General features: G+C 46.9%; 1 protein-coding gene across 1 annotated transcript; it reads left to right on the top strand.

Annotated features, from left to right (window-relative positions):
* Window positions 1–8,709: 8,709 nt before the first annotated feature.
* ZHX2 (zinc fingers and homeoboxes 2) lies at window positions 8,710–11,223 on the top strand. The gene has a single exon (XM_007943421.2). It carries the CDS (start codon window positions 8,710–8,712, stop codon window positions 11,221–11,223), a length of 2,514 nt encoding a protein of 837 aa, XP_007941612.1.
* Window positions 11,224–14,323: the final 3,100 nt, after the last annotated feature.

The raw sequence follows: 14,323 nt of genomic DNA, 5'->3' as shown, positions 1-14,323 counted from the left end.
ACGCTGCCCTGCTGAGGTCTCATGGTTGAATGATCTAAGGAGTGCATCTCCCAGAGGTAGGTGTTCTGCATGTAGGTCTTTCTACTGTTGGGCTGAGAGCCAATCCTCAGTCGTGAGTCTATTTCTAGGCCAGAAGGGTAACCCAGGGCCATAGTCTTGGGGATTCAACCAGTCTCTGTCCAACTAGAAGTTATGGGCATTTTTCAAACTTTAGCATAATGCCATTATACACTTAATAGACTGCAGACTAGTGTAAACATCTCTTTGACATGCACTGGGAAACCAAAAATGTGTGTGACTTCTTTTACTACCATACTCACATTATTGTGGTGGTCTGGAACCAAACCCACAGTCTCTCTGAGGTACGCCTGTAATCATTATCAATGCCTTGTACATACAGAAATGGTTGAACTGGTATATGTTTTGCTATGTATATTCTCAATTACAACAACAAATTTAAAAAAAAAATTTTTACAGATATAAGGAAACATTCTCTACTAAAACAGAAAGGCACAGTTGAGAGAAGTAAAAATATTGGAACAATTGCTATAGAAAAATTCTGTGGTGGAAAAAGGAAGTTTTTTAAAAAATGCATAAAGAGATCTCAGAGCGGGAAGAATCAGGTGACATAGATGAGTGTGGTCATCCCGCACTGGGTTGGCAGCTGATGGGGCCTGTGCAGGGAAAGGTTAGCCCATGGGGGCAGAGGGGGACACGGAGGAGGAGAGGTGGAGCCATATGGCCAAACAGCACTGTGCCAAGTCCCTCATCACAACGCTGGCTTACTAATTAAAGCCACTCACCCCTTCCAGGAACCAGAATGTGCCAGCATTAAAGCCCCATTCAGTCCCACCTTATAAGTGGCGACTCACCCGCTTCTAAAGTTGTGAGCACTGACATTGATAATGGTGCCTTATGGTGGTGCTGCGTTTAGTTTTCTCAGATTGGGTGGGGGTTTGAGACAAGTAGGGTGGGCTGTGGCCAGAAGAGGATGGATTCCTTGCTAGAAACTGGCGCAGCCGGACTCCAACCCAGCGGTGGGTATGACTAGCGTGCACCAGTGGGATGAGCAGAGCAGCTGGTTCCAGCCTGTGCCCCTCCCACCAACAGCAGGCAAACCTGTGAGCCCCAGTGGGGCGGAGCAGAGAGCTGGAGGTCAGCTCCTTCCATACTGAAGAGTTGAAAGAGTCCGAGCCTGTAAGTCATTGTTTCTGAGTAAATGCTCGGGTTCTGGGTTCACATGGGGCCCAGACCTAGCCCACCTTATGGGGCAGCTGGCTTCCTCTGCCCCGGAGTACAGACATACTTGTCTGAGGTCACCACCCTGAACCCACAGCTAGCAGGACACCCATCCTCTCAGATCCCTGTGACACCTAAATGCCAGGGTAACACTAACATGATGTTAGAGGGAGCAGCCACAGTCTTCATTTCACCCCCTGGCAAATCAATAAGGGCCATGCAACCTTCCTCTCCCTAACTAGGGGAAGCCTCAGAGCAGCAAAACCCAAACTCACTGCCATCACATTATCACATTAATTCTGACTCACAGCGACCCCCTTTGGGTTTCCCAGGCCGTAAATCTTTACAGAAGTAGATTGCCCAGTCTTTCTTCCTCAGAGTGGCTGGTGAGTTTGAACTGCCAACCTTCTGATTAGCAATCAAACGCCTTATGACCACCAGAGCTCTTTTCACAGCAGCAAGATTTTCTTTAAAAAGCCCAACTCAATTAAAATCTTACTCCTTGGAACACACCCAGAGGAAGGCCATTCAGAATTCAAGAGAAATCTAACTCAGGGCCTCAGGTGTCTGGAGGTGGAATTGTCAACAGTTAACACCTGTGTGGTTTGAGGTCCGGAGCAGGCTCCCCACCTGAAGACAGGTGGTCCAGGCTCCACTCCCCTCCACCGTCTGACCTTGAGCAAGCCTGTTCACTTCCCTGGGACTCAGTTTTCCCTATCTGTGAAATGGAGCTCCCAGCCACCCTTGGCTATTACAGGAAGAGGAAAGATTACGCATATAAATGACAGCACTGCGTTATCCTGCCTGTGCTTAACTGGGTGAGCAGACTCCTTCCTTCCCTTTTAAAACATTGTCTGGTTGAGCACCTGAGCAGTGAAAGTCAGAGATGCAGATAATAGGAAACAGCTTCTTGAGGCTTGAGGCTCAGCTCCCCCAAACCACGAATCTGCTGCAGCTTCTGTAGAGCCTGTTGTTTTGACATTTTATACATGCTTTCAAGTAGCCAGTGTCTGAGTTCTACTGTTTTCCGTGATCATTATTTTCTGCCCTTCTCTCTCTGTTTCTCCACCATCCTCCAAGCTGTCGTTGTCCTTAAAAGTGCCACAGTGTGACACACTGGAAATAGGTGGCTAGGAACTTCTCCATCTGTAAGACAGAGTTGGCCCAGGGCCAAGTGCCTATGAACTTGACAAGGCCAAATGATCTCTTGTTTCAAAGGCTCCCAAACCTTGCCACACACTGGAGTCACATGGGCTGCTGGTTAAAAATACAGATTTCTCAGACGAATAGATAAATAAAATGTGGTACATACATATAACGGAGTATTACTCAGGCATAAAGAGAATTAAAGTCTTGCTATATGCTACCACACAAGTGAGTCCTGGAAACATTAATTATATTGAGTGAAATAAGTCAGTCATAAAAGGATGGATACTATATGATCCCATTATAGGAGATATCTAGGATAGACAAGTGCCTAGAGATCAGAGTTGATTCATGGTTACCAGGAGTGGGCAGGAAGGAAGAGAAAGGGGTCCTCACTGCTTAGGGGACCCTGAGCGTCTGTTAAGGGTGATGTGATGATGAATTGATGTGATGTGATGTGACATGATAAACATACTAATTGTCACTGAGTTGTACTCATGAAGAATATTGGGAAGGCAAATTATTTGTTCCATGTATATTTACCACAATTTAAAAAAATAAATAAACACAAATAACCAAATCATGAAATGTGCAAAGGACTTGAGTAGAGATTTCACTAAAGAGGACATTCACATGGCCACCAAACACATGAGAAGATGCTCAATGTCATTAGCCATCAGAGAGAACCAAATCAAAACCCAGTGAGATACCATTTCACTCCCACTAGGATGGATAAGATATTTTGAAAACAGAAAATACCAAATATTGGTGAGGATATGGGGAAATTGGAACACTTATCCATTGCTGGTGGGAATGAAAAATGGGACAGCCATTGTGGAAAGCAGTGTAACAGTTCCTCAAGAAGCTAAAACTAGAACTACTATAAAAACCAAAAGCAAACTCACTGCCATCAAATCAATTCCAACTCATAGGGATAGGTGGTAAATGTTTATAGAAGTAGATTCTCCCATCTTCCTTCCGTGGATCAGCTGGTGGGTTTGAACCACCAACCTTCTGGTCAGCATTCAGATGCCTTAGGCACTGCACCACAAGAAATTCCACTCCTAGGTGTATACCCAAGGAGCACTGGTGGCACAGTGCCCAAGATTTACCACCTCAGAAACCCCGTGGGGTCACTATGAGTCAGAATTGGCTTGATAGCAGTGAGTTTGGTTTTTGTTTGTTTGTTTTGGTATATACCCAAAAGACTTGAAAGTAGCAGCTCACCCAGAGACTTGGACACCAGTGTTTGTTGCAGCACCATTCTCAATAGCCAAAAGGTGGAAACAACCTAAATGCCCATCAGCAAACAAACAGGTAAACAAAGTGTGATGCATATATTCAATGGAATACTACTCATCCAGTAGGAGAAATGAAGTCTTAATACATGCTTCAGTATGGATGGAGCTTGAGTGAGATAAGTCAGTAACAAAAGGACAAATACTTTATGGCCTCACTTATATAAAAAGACAAGAAAAGGCAAATGTATAGAGAGTAAAGTTTATCAGTGGTTATCAGGGATGGGAGGCAGGCGAGAAAAGGCAGCTAATGGTGATGGAAAAAATCACATTGATTAAGGGCAGGGTTGCACAGCCATTACTATAATTGCCATCAATAAGTTGTATACCTGTAAAAAGATGGCAAAAGCTGTTTGATAGATATATTTACAAAAATAACACACAAAAAAAATCAGTAGTGCTGCATATGTATAACCAGGAACCTAATGGGATTTGATACCTTATGTGGAGATTTAGGACCATGGTTTCATGGGACAGCCCAGTTAACTGGCCTAATAACATGTTTAGTGCTTCTGTTCTACCATCCCATTCATTGTGTAATGTCTGGGGTCTTCAAAGCTTGTAAACAGATATCCAAACACCACAATTAGTCTCTGTTCACCTGGAGCAACAGAGAAAGAAAGAATGTCAGAAATAGGAAGAGGATATGGGATGTGTGGAGAATTGCAACTGTCTCCCTTTTCATGAGACCAGAAGAACTGGGTGATGCCCAGCTACCATTATTGAACATTTTGATCAAAGATTCCATAGAAGAATGCTAATCAAAAGGGGGGGAAATGAAGAACAGAATTTCAAATTCTCATGGACTCCAGACTTTCTGGAGCCATGGAGGGTGGATGAACCCCTGAAACTATTGCTCTGAGATCATCTTTAAACCTTAATCCAAAAACATCCTCTGAAGTCACCTTAAAAGTGAACAATAGTTTAGCTTTACTAGTGAAAACAGTTTAGCTTCACTAGTAAAAACTGTCTGCCTAGGGTATTATGCTCTTCTAAGATCTATCTATATGAGTTCAGATTGACAACAACAATCGAAAGATAAGAAAGGAATCTTTCTTTTAAAAAAAAAGTGAGTTTATGTTAATGAGGGAGGATCAACTCAGAAAAGGAGGGGAGAACGGCTGCACAACGCGAAGACTGTCACCAGCGCGCCTACATTGTACGTGTAGGAACGGTTGGACTGGTGGGCGTTTTGCTGTGGGTATTCTCAACAAAGACAAATAAATAAATAGCATTGAGAAGAAACACAAAGGAAGAAAACCCTATTGGAGCACAGTTTTGCTCTGACATGCATGAGGTCACCATGCACTGGAATTGACTCAATGGCACCTGTTTTGTTTTTATTTAAGTGCAAGTCTCTAGATAGCAGCACAGATTAGATAACCCAGAAGTAACCCCAGTACGTGTAAGAAGCAGGTGTGCGAGAAAGGTGGCTTCGGGCACTATTGAGACAAGCTAGCACAGTCCACACTGCAGAGATGACTGGTAACTCCAGAAACAGGGTTCAATAGGTCACAGTTAGAAACCTGGTGTTTCCTTCTGAGTGCAGTGGGCCATTCTGCCTTTCAGAATGAAATAGTCAGTGTCATCTCTCTTCCTTGTGACAGTTCTTTGCATACGTGAAGATACTGACCATGTCCTCCCTAAGTCTGCTTTTCTGTAGGTCAGCATTCACTAAAGTCTTCAATAATTTTGCTAGACTTTTTTTCAGATGCCTCACTATTCCTTTTACTTCTTTTTCATCGTGTTCCAGTTTGCTAATATCTTTCATAAACTATATAGTGTTACATACAAGGTGAGAAATAAATGTTACCTGAAGGGAAAAAAATAAAAGAAAGAAACAGGGTTAGGATTGTGCCTTACAGTTCCACACAAGAGAAGTTCAGCTCCAGGTGGTTACACATAAAAACTAAATACTCCAAGCAAACCTAGATGTATAAATCTCGACTATCAAGATGAGATTCCTCTATAAAAGCAGTGAATGAAGCCACAAGAGCAAAAAACCAATCAGTTTGCTCTTAAACATTAAAGCTTGTGTGTGTTTGAAAATAGGAGGCTGGGTGGTGCCAGCGGTTTGCAGTCAGCTGGAACCTAGAAGGTTGGTGGTTCCAACTCGCCCAGAGGTTCTGTGGCAGAAAGGCCTGGCTAGCTGCTTTGGTCAAGTTTACAGCCAAGAAAACCCTATGGAGCAGTCCTACTCTGTAACATGGGGTCACCGTGGGTTAGGGGCCAACTTGAGGGCAGCTACAGCAACAACATATGTTAAAAAATAAACATATGCAAAACTAAAAAATACATGACAGACTGGAAAAAATCAGCAAAGGATTGATATTCTTAATATATTAAAAAAAAAAGTCATGAAATTAATGATAAAACCACACACCACAACAGAAGAACTGCATGCACAGATAATTCACAAAAAAAAAAAAATAAAATAAATGGCAAATAAGCCTTATTTTAAAAATTCAACCTTATTACCAATCAAGAAAAGCATACTAAAACAGTTTTCTCCTATCCGATCAGTAAAGCCTTTTTAAATGATAACATTCAGAGTAGGCTAAGTATCAGCTAGGCCTCTCAGACGCTGCCAGGTGTAAGGCCAGTGGGTGCAGAAACTAAATCATCGGTACTCTTGGACCCAGTGCTTCTACTGGCAGGCACTGTCCAAGGCAACTATCTGAAGTAAGGGCTAAGGGTGATTGGTCCCTGCAATGTTGTTGATAAGAGATAAAAATTAGAAATAACTTAAATGTCCAATGAAAGTCAAATGATTAACTACATTGTAGCATATCCCTTCTTCTTGTTAGTTACCATGGCCTCAATTCTGAGTCACGATGACCCCATATGTACAGAGTAGAACTGCTCCATAGGGTTTTCAAGGCCATGACTTTCCCGAAGGAGGTCTCCAGGCCCGTCTTCCAGGGCGCCTCTGGACAGGGGCGTCACCCCTGGTCCCATGGACCTTCTCCCATATCAGACCATCCAGAATCCTTAGTAATGCTGATTGTCAGTTTTAATCATAGAATAATATGTGATGCAGCTGTAATTGACTTAAATGTAGTATTTCTTAGTTTATATGAATACTAACAAAATTGTTTCGTAAAATCTTTCTACACTGAATTATAACGTTATTAGTTACAACATGAGTAACTGAGAGGAAGCCTTTTTTTTTTTTATTTTTCTCCTTTTCTTACCATTAACTACTTCACTCTCAAAAAAGTTATTGATGTAGGTTCACAAATACTACTTACCACAGTATTGTAACTAGAACACCAGAAAATTTGACAAGATCAGCGACTATAAAAACACTGGCATGCAACAAAAAGTTTTAAAAAAATAAAACAAAACACTGCCAGGAACAGAAACAACAGAGCATGCTCCTAAGGCATGCAGCAGAACCACATGATTCAAAGTGTCATTATAATTGGTTGGTAACAACAGCTCTGACCAAGCACAGTAGAAGGTTCCAAAAGTAAAGTAGCATAGGGTGTTCGCCTTGTAGGTGCACACATGTGAACTGGGTGTATGAAAAATGTTATCGTTGTTATACCTACCCATTGTCAAGCCGATTCCAACTCATAGTGACTCTACAGGGCAGAGTAGAACTGCCCCAGAGGGTTTCCAAGCCTGTGATCTTGATGGAAACAGACTGCCACATCTTCCTCCCACAGAGCAGCTGGTAGGTTCGAATCCCTGACCTTTTGGTTAACAGTTGCACCTTTAACCACTGTGCCACCAGGGCTCTTCTAACTAACTACAGGAATATTTTTATGAAAAATGATAAGTTTCTGCTGAAACACTGCATAGACATTTTGTTGTCACCCGTCTGACAGTGTCAGCTGGTATGGTCTGCATCACTTTGCACCCCTTCCCATACCCCTAGGGATGCCACTGCCTCTGGGTAGGTTTGAACTACCCACCTTTCAGCTAGTAGTGGAGACTTACCTGTTTACACTCCCCGGGGACCCCAGTCATATCCCTGTGATGTAGTGTTACACAGCCATTCTCTAAATCTTTGTTTAGCTCAGTATTTATGGAACTAGAATACTGTTCAAGTGAAATGAACTAACAGCACAACTACAATATAGGCATGTGTGCGTTTGGGTGTGTGTGTGGCTATTCTCACATAGACAAAAGGGCAAAAGTGTGAAATGGAACACACGAAATATTTGGGATTTTTTTTAACCTTTAGACTTTTCAAGGGCACCCAAGTGGTGCACTGGTTAAAAGGCTCAGCTCCTAACCAAAAGTTCAGTAGTTGGAACCCACCAGCCGCTCCACAGAGGAAAGATGTAGCAGTCTGCTTCCATAAAGATTGTCTGCCCTATAGGGTCACTGTGAGTTGGAATCGACTCACTGGCAGTGGGTTTGGATTTTTCGGTACTTGCTGAATTTTCTATAGTGATTTTATTTTGTAGTTAAAAAAAGAAGGTTTCTGTCCATTTTCTAATGCCCATGCCACTGGATGGCCCCAGGGAAGCTGCTTGCTTCTGACTTGCCCTGTGGGAAAGCAGCCCGCGAGCCCAGCAACATGCCTTCTGCAACATCCCCACCCCACCTCCCAGTGGAGATGATCTCGGGTCTTTGTTCTTTTTCCATATCCTTTTGTGTCTGGGCCTGAAATGGCAGCCACGTTCTCTGCTGGCTTTGGGCCTGTTTGCGTCATCCTTCCCAGAGAGCAAAATCTTCCCTTCTTGCCGGCACCCACTGCCCCGCCATCTTTGGATGCCCACTGGGATGGGTCTAGTTTCCTTTGCCGTACGAGGAGACACTGACCTGTCTTTGTTTATGTTCCACAGATACAATGCTGCCTGGCGTGCTTGGCACTTGGAGCAGTTACAATTTTCTGTGCTGAAACCATTCTGAAAACGTAAGCACTGGACTTCAGCATTCAAAGGAAGCCAAAGCCATTTGCAGGAGAGTAAAGCCAAAAGCCTTTTATCTTATTTGTTCTAAGAATTTCACCGCCCAACACCACTCCCCACCCCCACCCCCAAATAAAAACATTGCGCCCCAAGCAGGAGGCATGGCAAGCAAACGAAAATCCACAACTCCCTGCATGGTTCGGACGTCACAAGTCGTGGAACAAGACATGCCTGAGGAGGGAGACAGGGCCAAAGAAAAAGGAACGGGCACGCCACAGCCTGATGTGGCCAAGGAAAGCTGGGCCTCAGAACCCGAAAACTCTTCCAAAGAAAATGACGTGATTGAGGTGAAGTCTTCGGGGGAACCCCCATCCAAAAAGCTCCAAGGTGGGTACGAATGCAAATACTGCCCCTACTCCACGCAGAACCTGAATGAGTTCACGGAGCACGTTGACATGCAGCACCCCAACGTGATCCTCAACCCCCTCTACGTATGCGCTGAGTGCAACTTCACAACCAAAAAGTACGACTCCTTGTCCAACCACAACTCCAGGTTCCATCCCGGGGAGACAAGCTTCAAGCTGAAGCTCATCAAACACAACAACCAAACTGTGTTAGAACAGTCCATCGAAGCTACCAACCACGTCATCTCTATCACCCAGGGTGGTCCCACAGGTACTGACAACGATCCCGGGATCTCGGTGAGCAAAACCCCCATCATGAAGCCTGGGAAACCGAAAGCTGAAGCCAAGAAGGTGCCCAAGAAGCCCGAGGAGGCCCCCGCTCAGAACCACGTGGACGGGACTGCCCGCTTGGTGGCCGACGCAGCTGAGATCCTCTCACGACTCGGTGGCGTGGAGCTCCTCCAGGACTCACTGGGGCATGTCATGCCTTCTGTACAGCTCCCACCAAATATCAACCTTGTCCCCAAGGTCCCCGTTCCACTGAATACTACCAAATACAACTCTGCCCTGGACACCAACGCCACCATGATCAACTCCTTCAACAAGTTCCCTTACCCAACCCAGGCCGAGTTGTCCTGGCTGACGGCTGCCTCCAAGCACCCAGAGGAGCACATCCGGATCTGGTTCGCCACCCAGCGCTTAAAGCACGGCATCAGCTGGTCCCCAGAAGAGGTGGAGGAGGCCCGGAAGAAGATGTTTAATGGCACCATCCAGTCAGTGCCCCCGACCATCACTGTGCTGCCTGCCCAGCTGGCCCCCACCAAAATGTCACAGCCCATTCTCCAGACAGCTCTGCCATGCCAAATCCTCGGCCAGACCAGCCTGGTGCTGACTCAGGTGACCAGTGGGTCAACCACCGTCTCTTGTTCCCCGATCACTCTTGCTGTGGCCGGGGTGACCAACCACGGCCAGAAGAGACCTTTGGTAACTCCCCAAGCTGCCCCTGAACCCAAGCGTCCACATGTCACTCAGGTGCCAGAGCCCCCACCCAAGGTAGCCCATCCGCCATTGACCCCCGCCAGCGACCGCAAGAAGACGAAGGAGCAGATTGCACATCTCAAGGCCAGCTTCCTCCAGAGCCAGTTCCCTGACGATGCTGAAGTCTACCGACTCATCGAGGTGACCGGCCTCTCCCGGAGCGAGATCAAGAAGTGGTTCAGTGACCACCGGTATAGGTGTCAAAGGGGCATCGTCCACATCACCAGCGAATCCATTGCCAAAGACCAGATGGCTCTAGCAGCCACCCGACACGGTCGCACGTACCATGCATACCCAGACTTTGCCCCTCAGAAGTTCAAGGAAAAGACACAGGGTCAGGTTAAAGTCCTGGAAGACAGCTTCTTGCAAAGCTCTTTTCCAACCCAAGCAGAACTGGACCGGCTCAGGGGGGAGACCAAGCTGAGCAGGAGAGAGATTGATTCCTGGTTCTCTGAGAGGCGGAAGCTGCGGGACAGCATGGAGCAGGCTGTCTTGGATTCCATGGGGTCTGGCAAGACAGGCCAAGAGGTGGTGGCCCCCAATGGTGCTCTCTCACGACTCGACCAGCTCTCTGGCACCCAGCTAGCCAGTTCCCTGCCCATCCCTTCACCAGCAATTACAAGAAGTCAAGAGCAGGGTCATCTCCTGAGGAGCACGTTTGCAAGAACACAGTGGCCCACTCCTCAGGAGTATGACCAGTTAGCGGCAAAGACTGGCCTGGTCCGAACTGAGATTGTGCGTTGGTTCAAGGAGAACAGATGCTTGCTAAAAACTGGAACACTGAAGTGGATGGAGCAGTATCAGCACCAGCACGTTGTGGACGATCATGGCTACAATGCTGTCTCAAGAAAAGCAACAAAACCCATCACCGAGAGCCCAAAGAATGGGAGCGAGGTGGTGCAGCAGTATTACAAGGACCCCAAGAAGCTCTGTGAAGAGGACTTGGAGAAGTTGGAGTCCAGGGTGAAAGTGGGCAGCGAGCTAGCAAAAGACTGTCTTCCAGCAAAGCCCTCGGAGGCCACCTCGGACAAATCGGAGGGCAACAGCCGGGACGGCCATGGCAGCGACGAGAACGAGGAGTCGGGCGTTGTGGATTGGGTAGAGGTGACGGTTGGAGAGGAGGACACCATCTCAGACCGGTCAGACAGCTGGAGTCAGACTGCACCGGAGGGCCCGGCGGAGCTGGCTGATTCAGACTCCGACAGTGTCCCTGCCGAGGCTGGCCAGGCCTAGACAGGTAAGTCACCTGTTCACCCCAGGCACGTGGTGGGGAGTGCTGGTCGCATTTGTTTCTGTGCCATGATCTCATTCTCTGTTGTTGCCGTTAGTCAACATTACGTGGATGCCTACCCATGGCACTCCCGTGTGTGCAGAGTAGAACTGCCCCATGGGGTTTTCACAGCTGTGACCTTTCAGAGACAGGTCATCAGGCCTGTCTGCTGAGGCACCTCTGGGTGGGTTTGAACTGCCAGCCTTTTGGCCAGTAGTCAAGCACTTAACCATTTGCTCCACCCAGGAAATCCTGGTTTCATTTCTTTTTATCGTCAGGGTAAATACAGGTTGTAGGATACAGAGATGGTGCTGCTCGTAACGACTTCTTTTTATTTTTGAATTTTTATTATTTATTTTTTTTTTACCAACCTTCCAGTTAGCAGGAAGCACTTAATCTTTTTTTTTGTAATTGTAGTTTGGGTAGAAGTTTACAGAGCAGATTAGTTTTCCACTCAACAGTCTATACAGGACAGCGGTTGCAAGCCCCTCGATGTAGCAGCTTGCTTCCCACTTCCTCCCTTTTTTAAAAGTTACTGTGAAAAGGAAGAAACTTATGGGGCTGGTAGAGTTTGTGTCCTTATTTGCATGAGCCCCCTGATGCCCCTGCCTATTTGGAACCATCCTTTCTGGCTTCCAGACTCCAGTTACCAGTACAAGGACAGCACATCTCTGCCCCTTTTGTTTGGCTGCCTTGAGAGACAAATGTGGAAGAGATGTGTCATCTTGTCTTTTCTTTTGGATATTCTTTTTTGAAGATTAAGCCTCCAAGTTTACAGACAGAGATTTGGAGCTGTTTCTTCTAAAGTGAAAGGCTTTTAAAGGCCTCGGTGTCTGCCTTGGTGTGGCTGAGAGAAGGTGCTGTCTGTCTCTTCAGATAGCCATGTTTGTCCAGCCAGGGGTGGTTACCCATAATCCCTGAGATCTGGAAGAGATTGGTGTGAACTGGGCCTGTGGAGCCCTGAGAGCCAGGGCAAAGGAGGTTGCCATGGTTACTAATGGCCATGTCATCCCCATAATGGGACTTGCCACTGAAGTCCTTGGTGTTTGTGCTTCAGGAGAGGCCTGTGCAGATCACAAATTAGGACTCAAAGCCAGCAGCTTGTTTGGGGTCACCTCAGATGGGGTGTGGGGAGTGGGAGGAGGAGGGAGGGAGAGAGCTACCTGTGCTGAAGCCAAACTGTCACCTGGGCAGCTTGCAGTGAGGAGGGGGATGGCTTCAGTGGTCACCTAAAGGGCTTCCCATGACCTCTTTGAAAATGATAGAATAGAGGTGAGAGCCTGCAATGATTTGTCAGGTCCCGTGGGATCCTGGACTTTATCAGACCTCTTTGACAGTGAACGCAGGCAACTTTGGCTGGCCGAGCTGCTCGTTCATTCCTTCCTTCATTCCTTCAGTAATAAAGTGCGGCACATGGAGAAGAAGGAGAACCCTCCGGAACCTTGCTTTAGCCGGTTCCATCTGCTGTTAAGGAGCAATTTAATGAGCAGCCAAACGCAGAAGTGTGGGTGCCGTCACGTCGGCTTCCTCCTCTCACTTCAGGGAGACAGGCTAAGGGGCTGCAGTGAGGACGCAGCCCAGAGGGTAGGGTGGAACCAGAGGGGACTAGACATGTCCTGAGGTCACTGGTGGCACCAGCTGCCCACCTCCCTCTGGCCATCTTCCCAGTTACTTCCTTAGAAGACTCTACAATCTAACCACCTCGCCCTCTTTGAAATGAAGGAGCGCTTTTTCTTTCCAGTCTTATCAGAATGCTCCTTCTGTCCTCGAGCTATTCCAACAAGTGGCCTCAACCTACACATTTGCTTTCTTCTCCCACCCCAGAGGAGACAATAGAAACCCCCCCAAAAACAAAATCAACTGCCCCCAAGTCGATTCCAACTCATAGTGGCCCTGTGGGACAGAGGAAAACTGCCCTATGTGATTTCCAAGGCTGTAATCTTATGGAAGCTGACTGCCTCAGCTTCCTCCTGGGTGCTGAGTTCAAACCAACCTTTCCGTTAGCAGCCAAGTACTTTAACCACTGTGCCACTTGGGCTCCTGTGTAGACAACTGAGTTTAGTTCAATTTGACAAACATGTGCTGAGCACCTGGTTAATGCGCTCGGCTGGTAAGTGAAAGGTTGGGGGTTCAGGTCCCCCCAGAGGCTCCTCGGAAGGAAGCCTTAGCCATCTGCTTCCAAAAAAACAGCCACTGAAAACCCCGTGGACACACATGGGGTGCCATGAGTCCGGCTCAGCTTGATGCCAAGCGGGATGTGCCAGTTGGGATGTTAGGCCCTGGAAATAAGGCAATGAACAAGACAGATAAAACCTCCCTGTTCACATGGAACTCGCAGGCCAAAGGGAACGGAGACTGTACTTCACTAGCCAACTTTGTGCAGGGTGTGATGGAGACCACACAGCTGACTGTGGGAGAACATAGGAGCGGCACCCAACCCAGGCTGGGGAACCCAGGGGGGCTTCCTGGAGGAAGGAACATTTGCCTCAAGGCCTGTCTGATGGAAAGGAGTTGCCAAGTGGGGAGCTAAGAATAAGAGTGGTTCACTTGGAAGGAACAGCATAGTCAAAATTCCAGAGTGAGAGGAGAAACAGAGTAGCTGACAAACCAAAAGAGGTTTGGCTTAGCCAAATAGTAGAGTTTGTGACTCAGTGAATGATAAGAGGCAAACTCAAAGGAAGCTTGATGGTTTTCCACAGCAGCAAATGCTATTCAAGCCAGTTGTGTTTGCTGAATTTGAGTGCAAGGATGCTAAGTGTCCCTGTATCCCAGGGTGAACTCAGGTGGCACTTGGATCCCATCACTGAGTGGTACATTGTCTAGGGGTGCCAATTCCCCAGAGGCCCCTGAAACCACCTTTCCCATCCCCTCTCCCAAACTATGCCACCATCAAGAGGTGGAATGCCCATCTGAGTCAGGAGTTACTGAGCCTGCCCCTTCCTGAGGACCAAGGGAAACAGAAATTGGGAACCCAAACGCACTGCCATCGAGTCGATTCTGACTTATCATGACCCTATAGAGCAGAGTAGAACTGTCCATAGGGTTTCCAAGGCTGTAAATCTT

Source organism: Orycteropus afer, unplaced genomic scaffold (assembly GCF_000298275.1).
Source record: "Orycteropus afer afer isolate SDZICR_OR568_19922 unplaced genomic scaffold, OryAfe1.0 scaffold00106, whole genome shotgun sequence".
Lineage (NCBI taxonomy): Eukaryota > Metazoa > Chordata > Mammalia > Tubulidentata > Orycteropodidae > Orycteropus > Orycteropus afer.
This window is presented reverse-complemented; position numbering and strand designations above follow the sequence as displayed.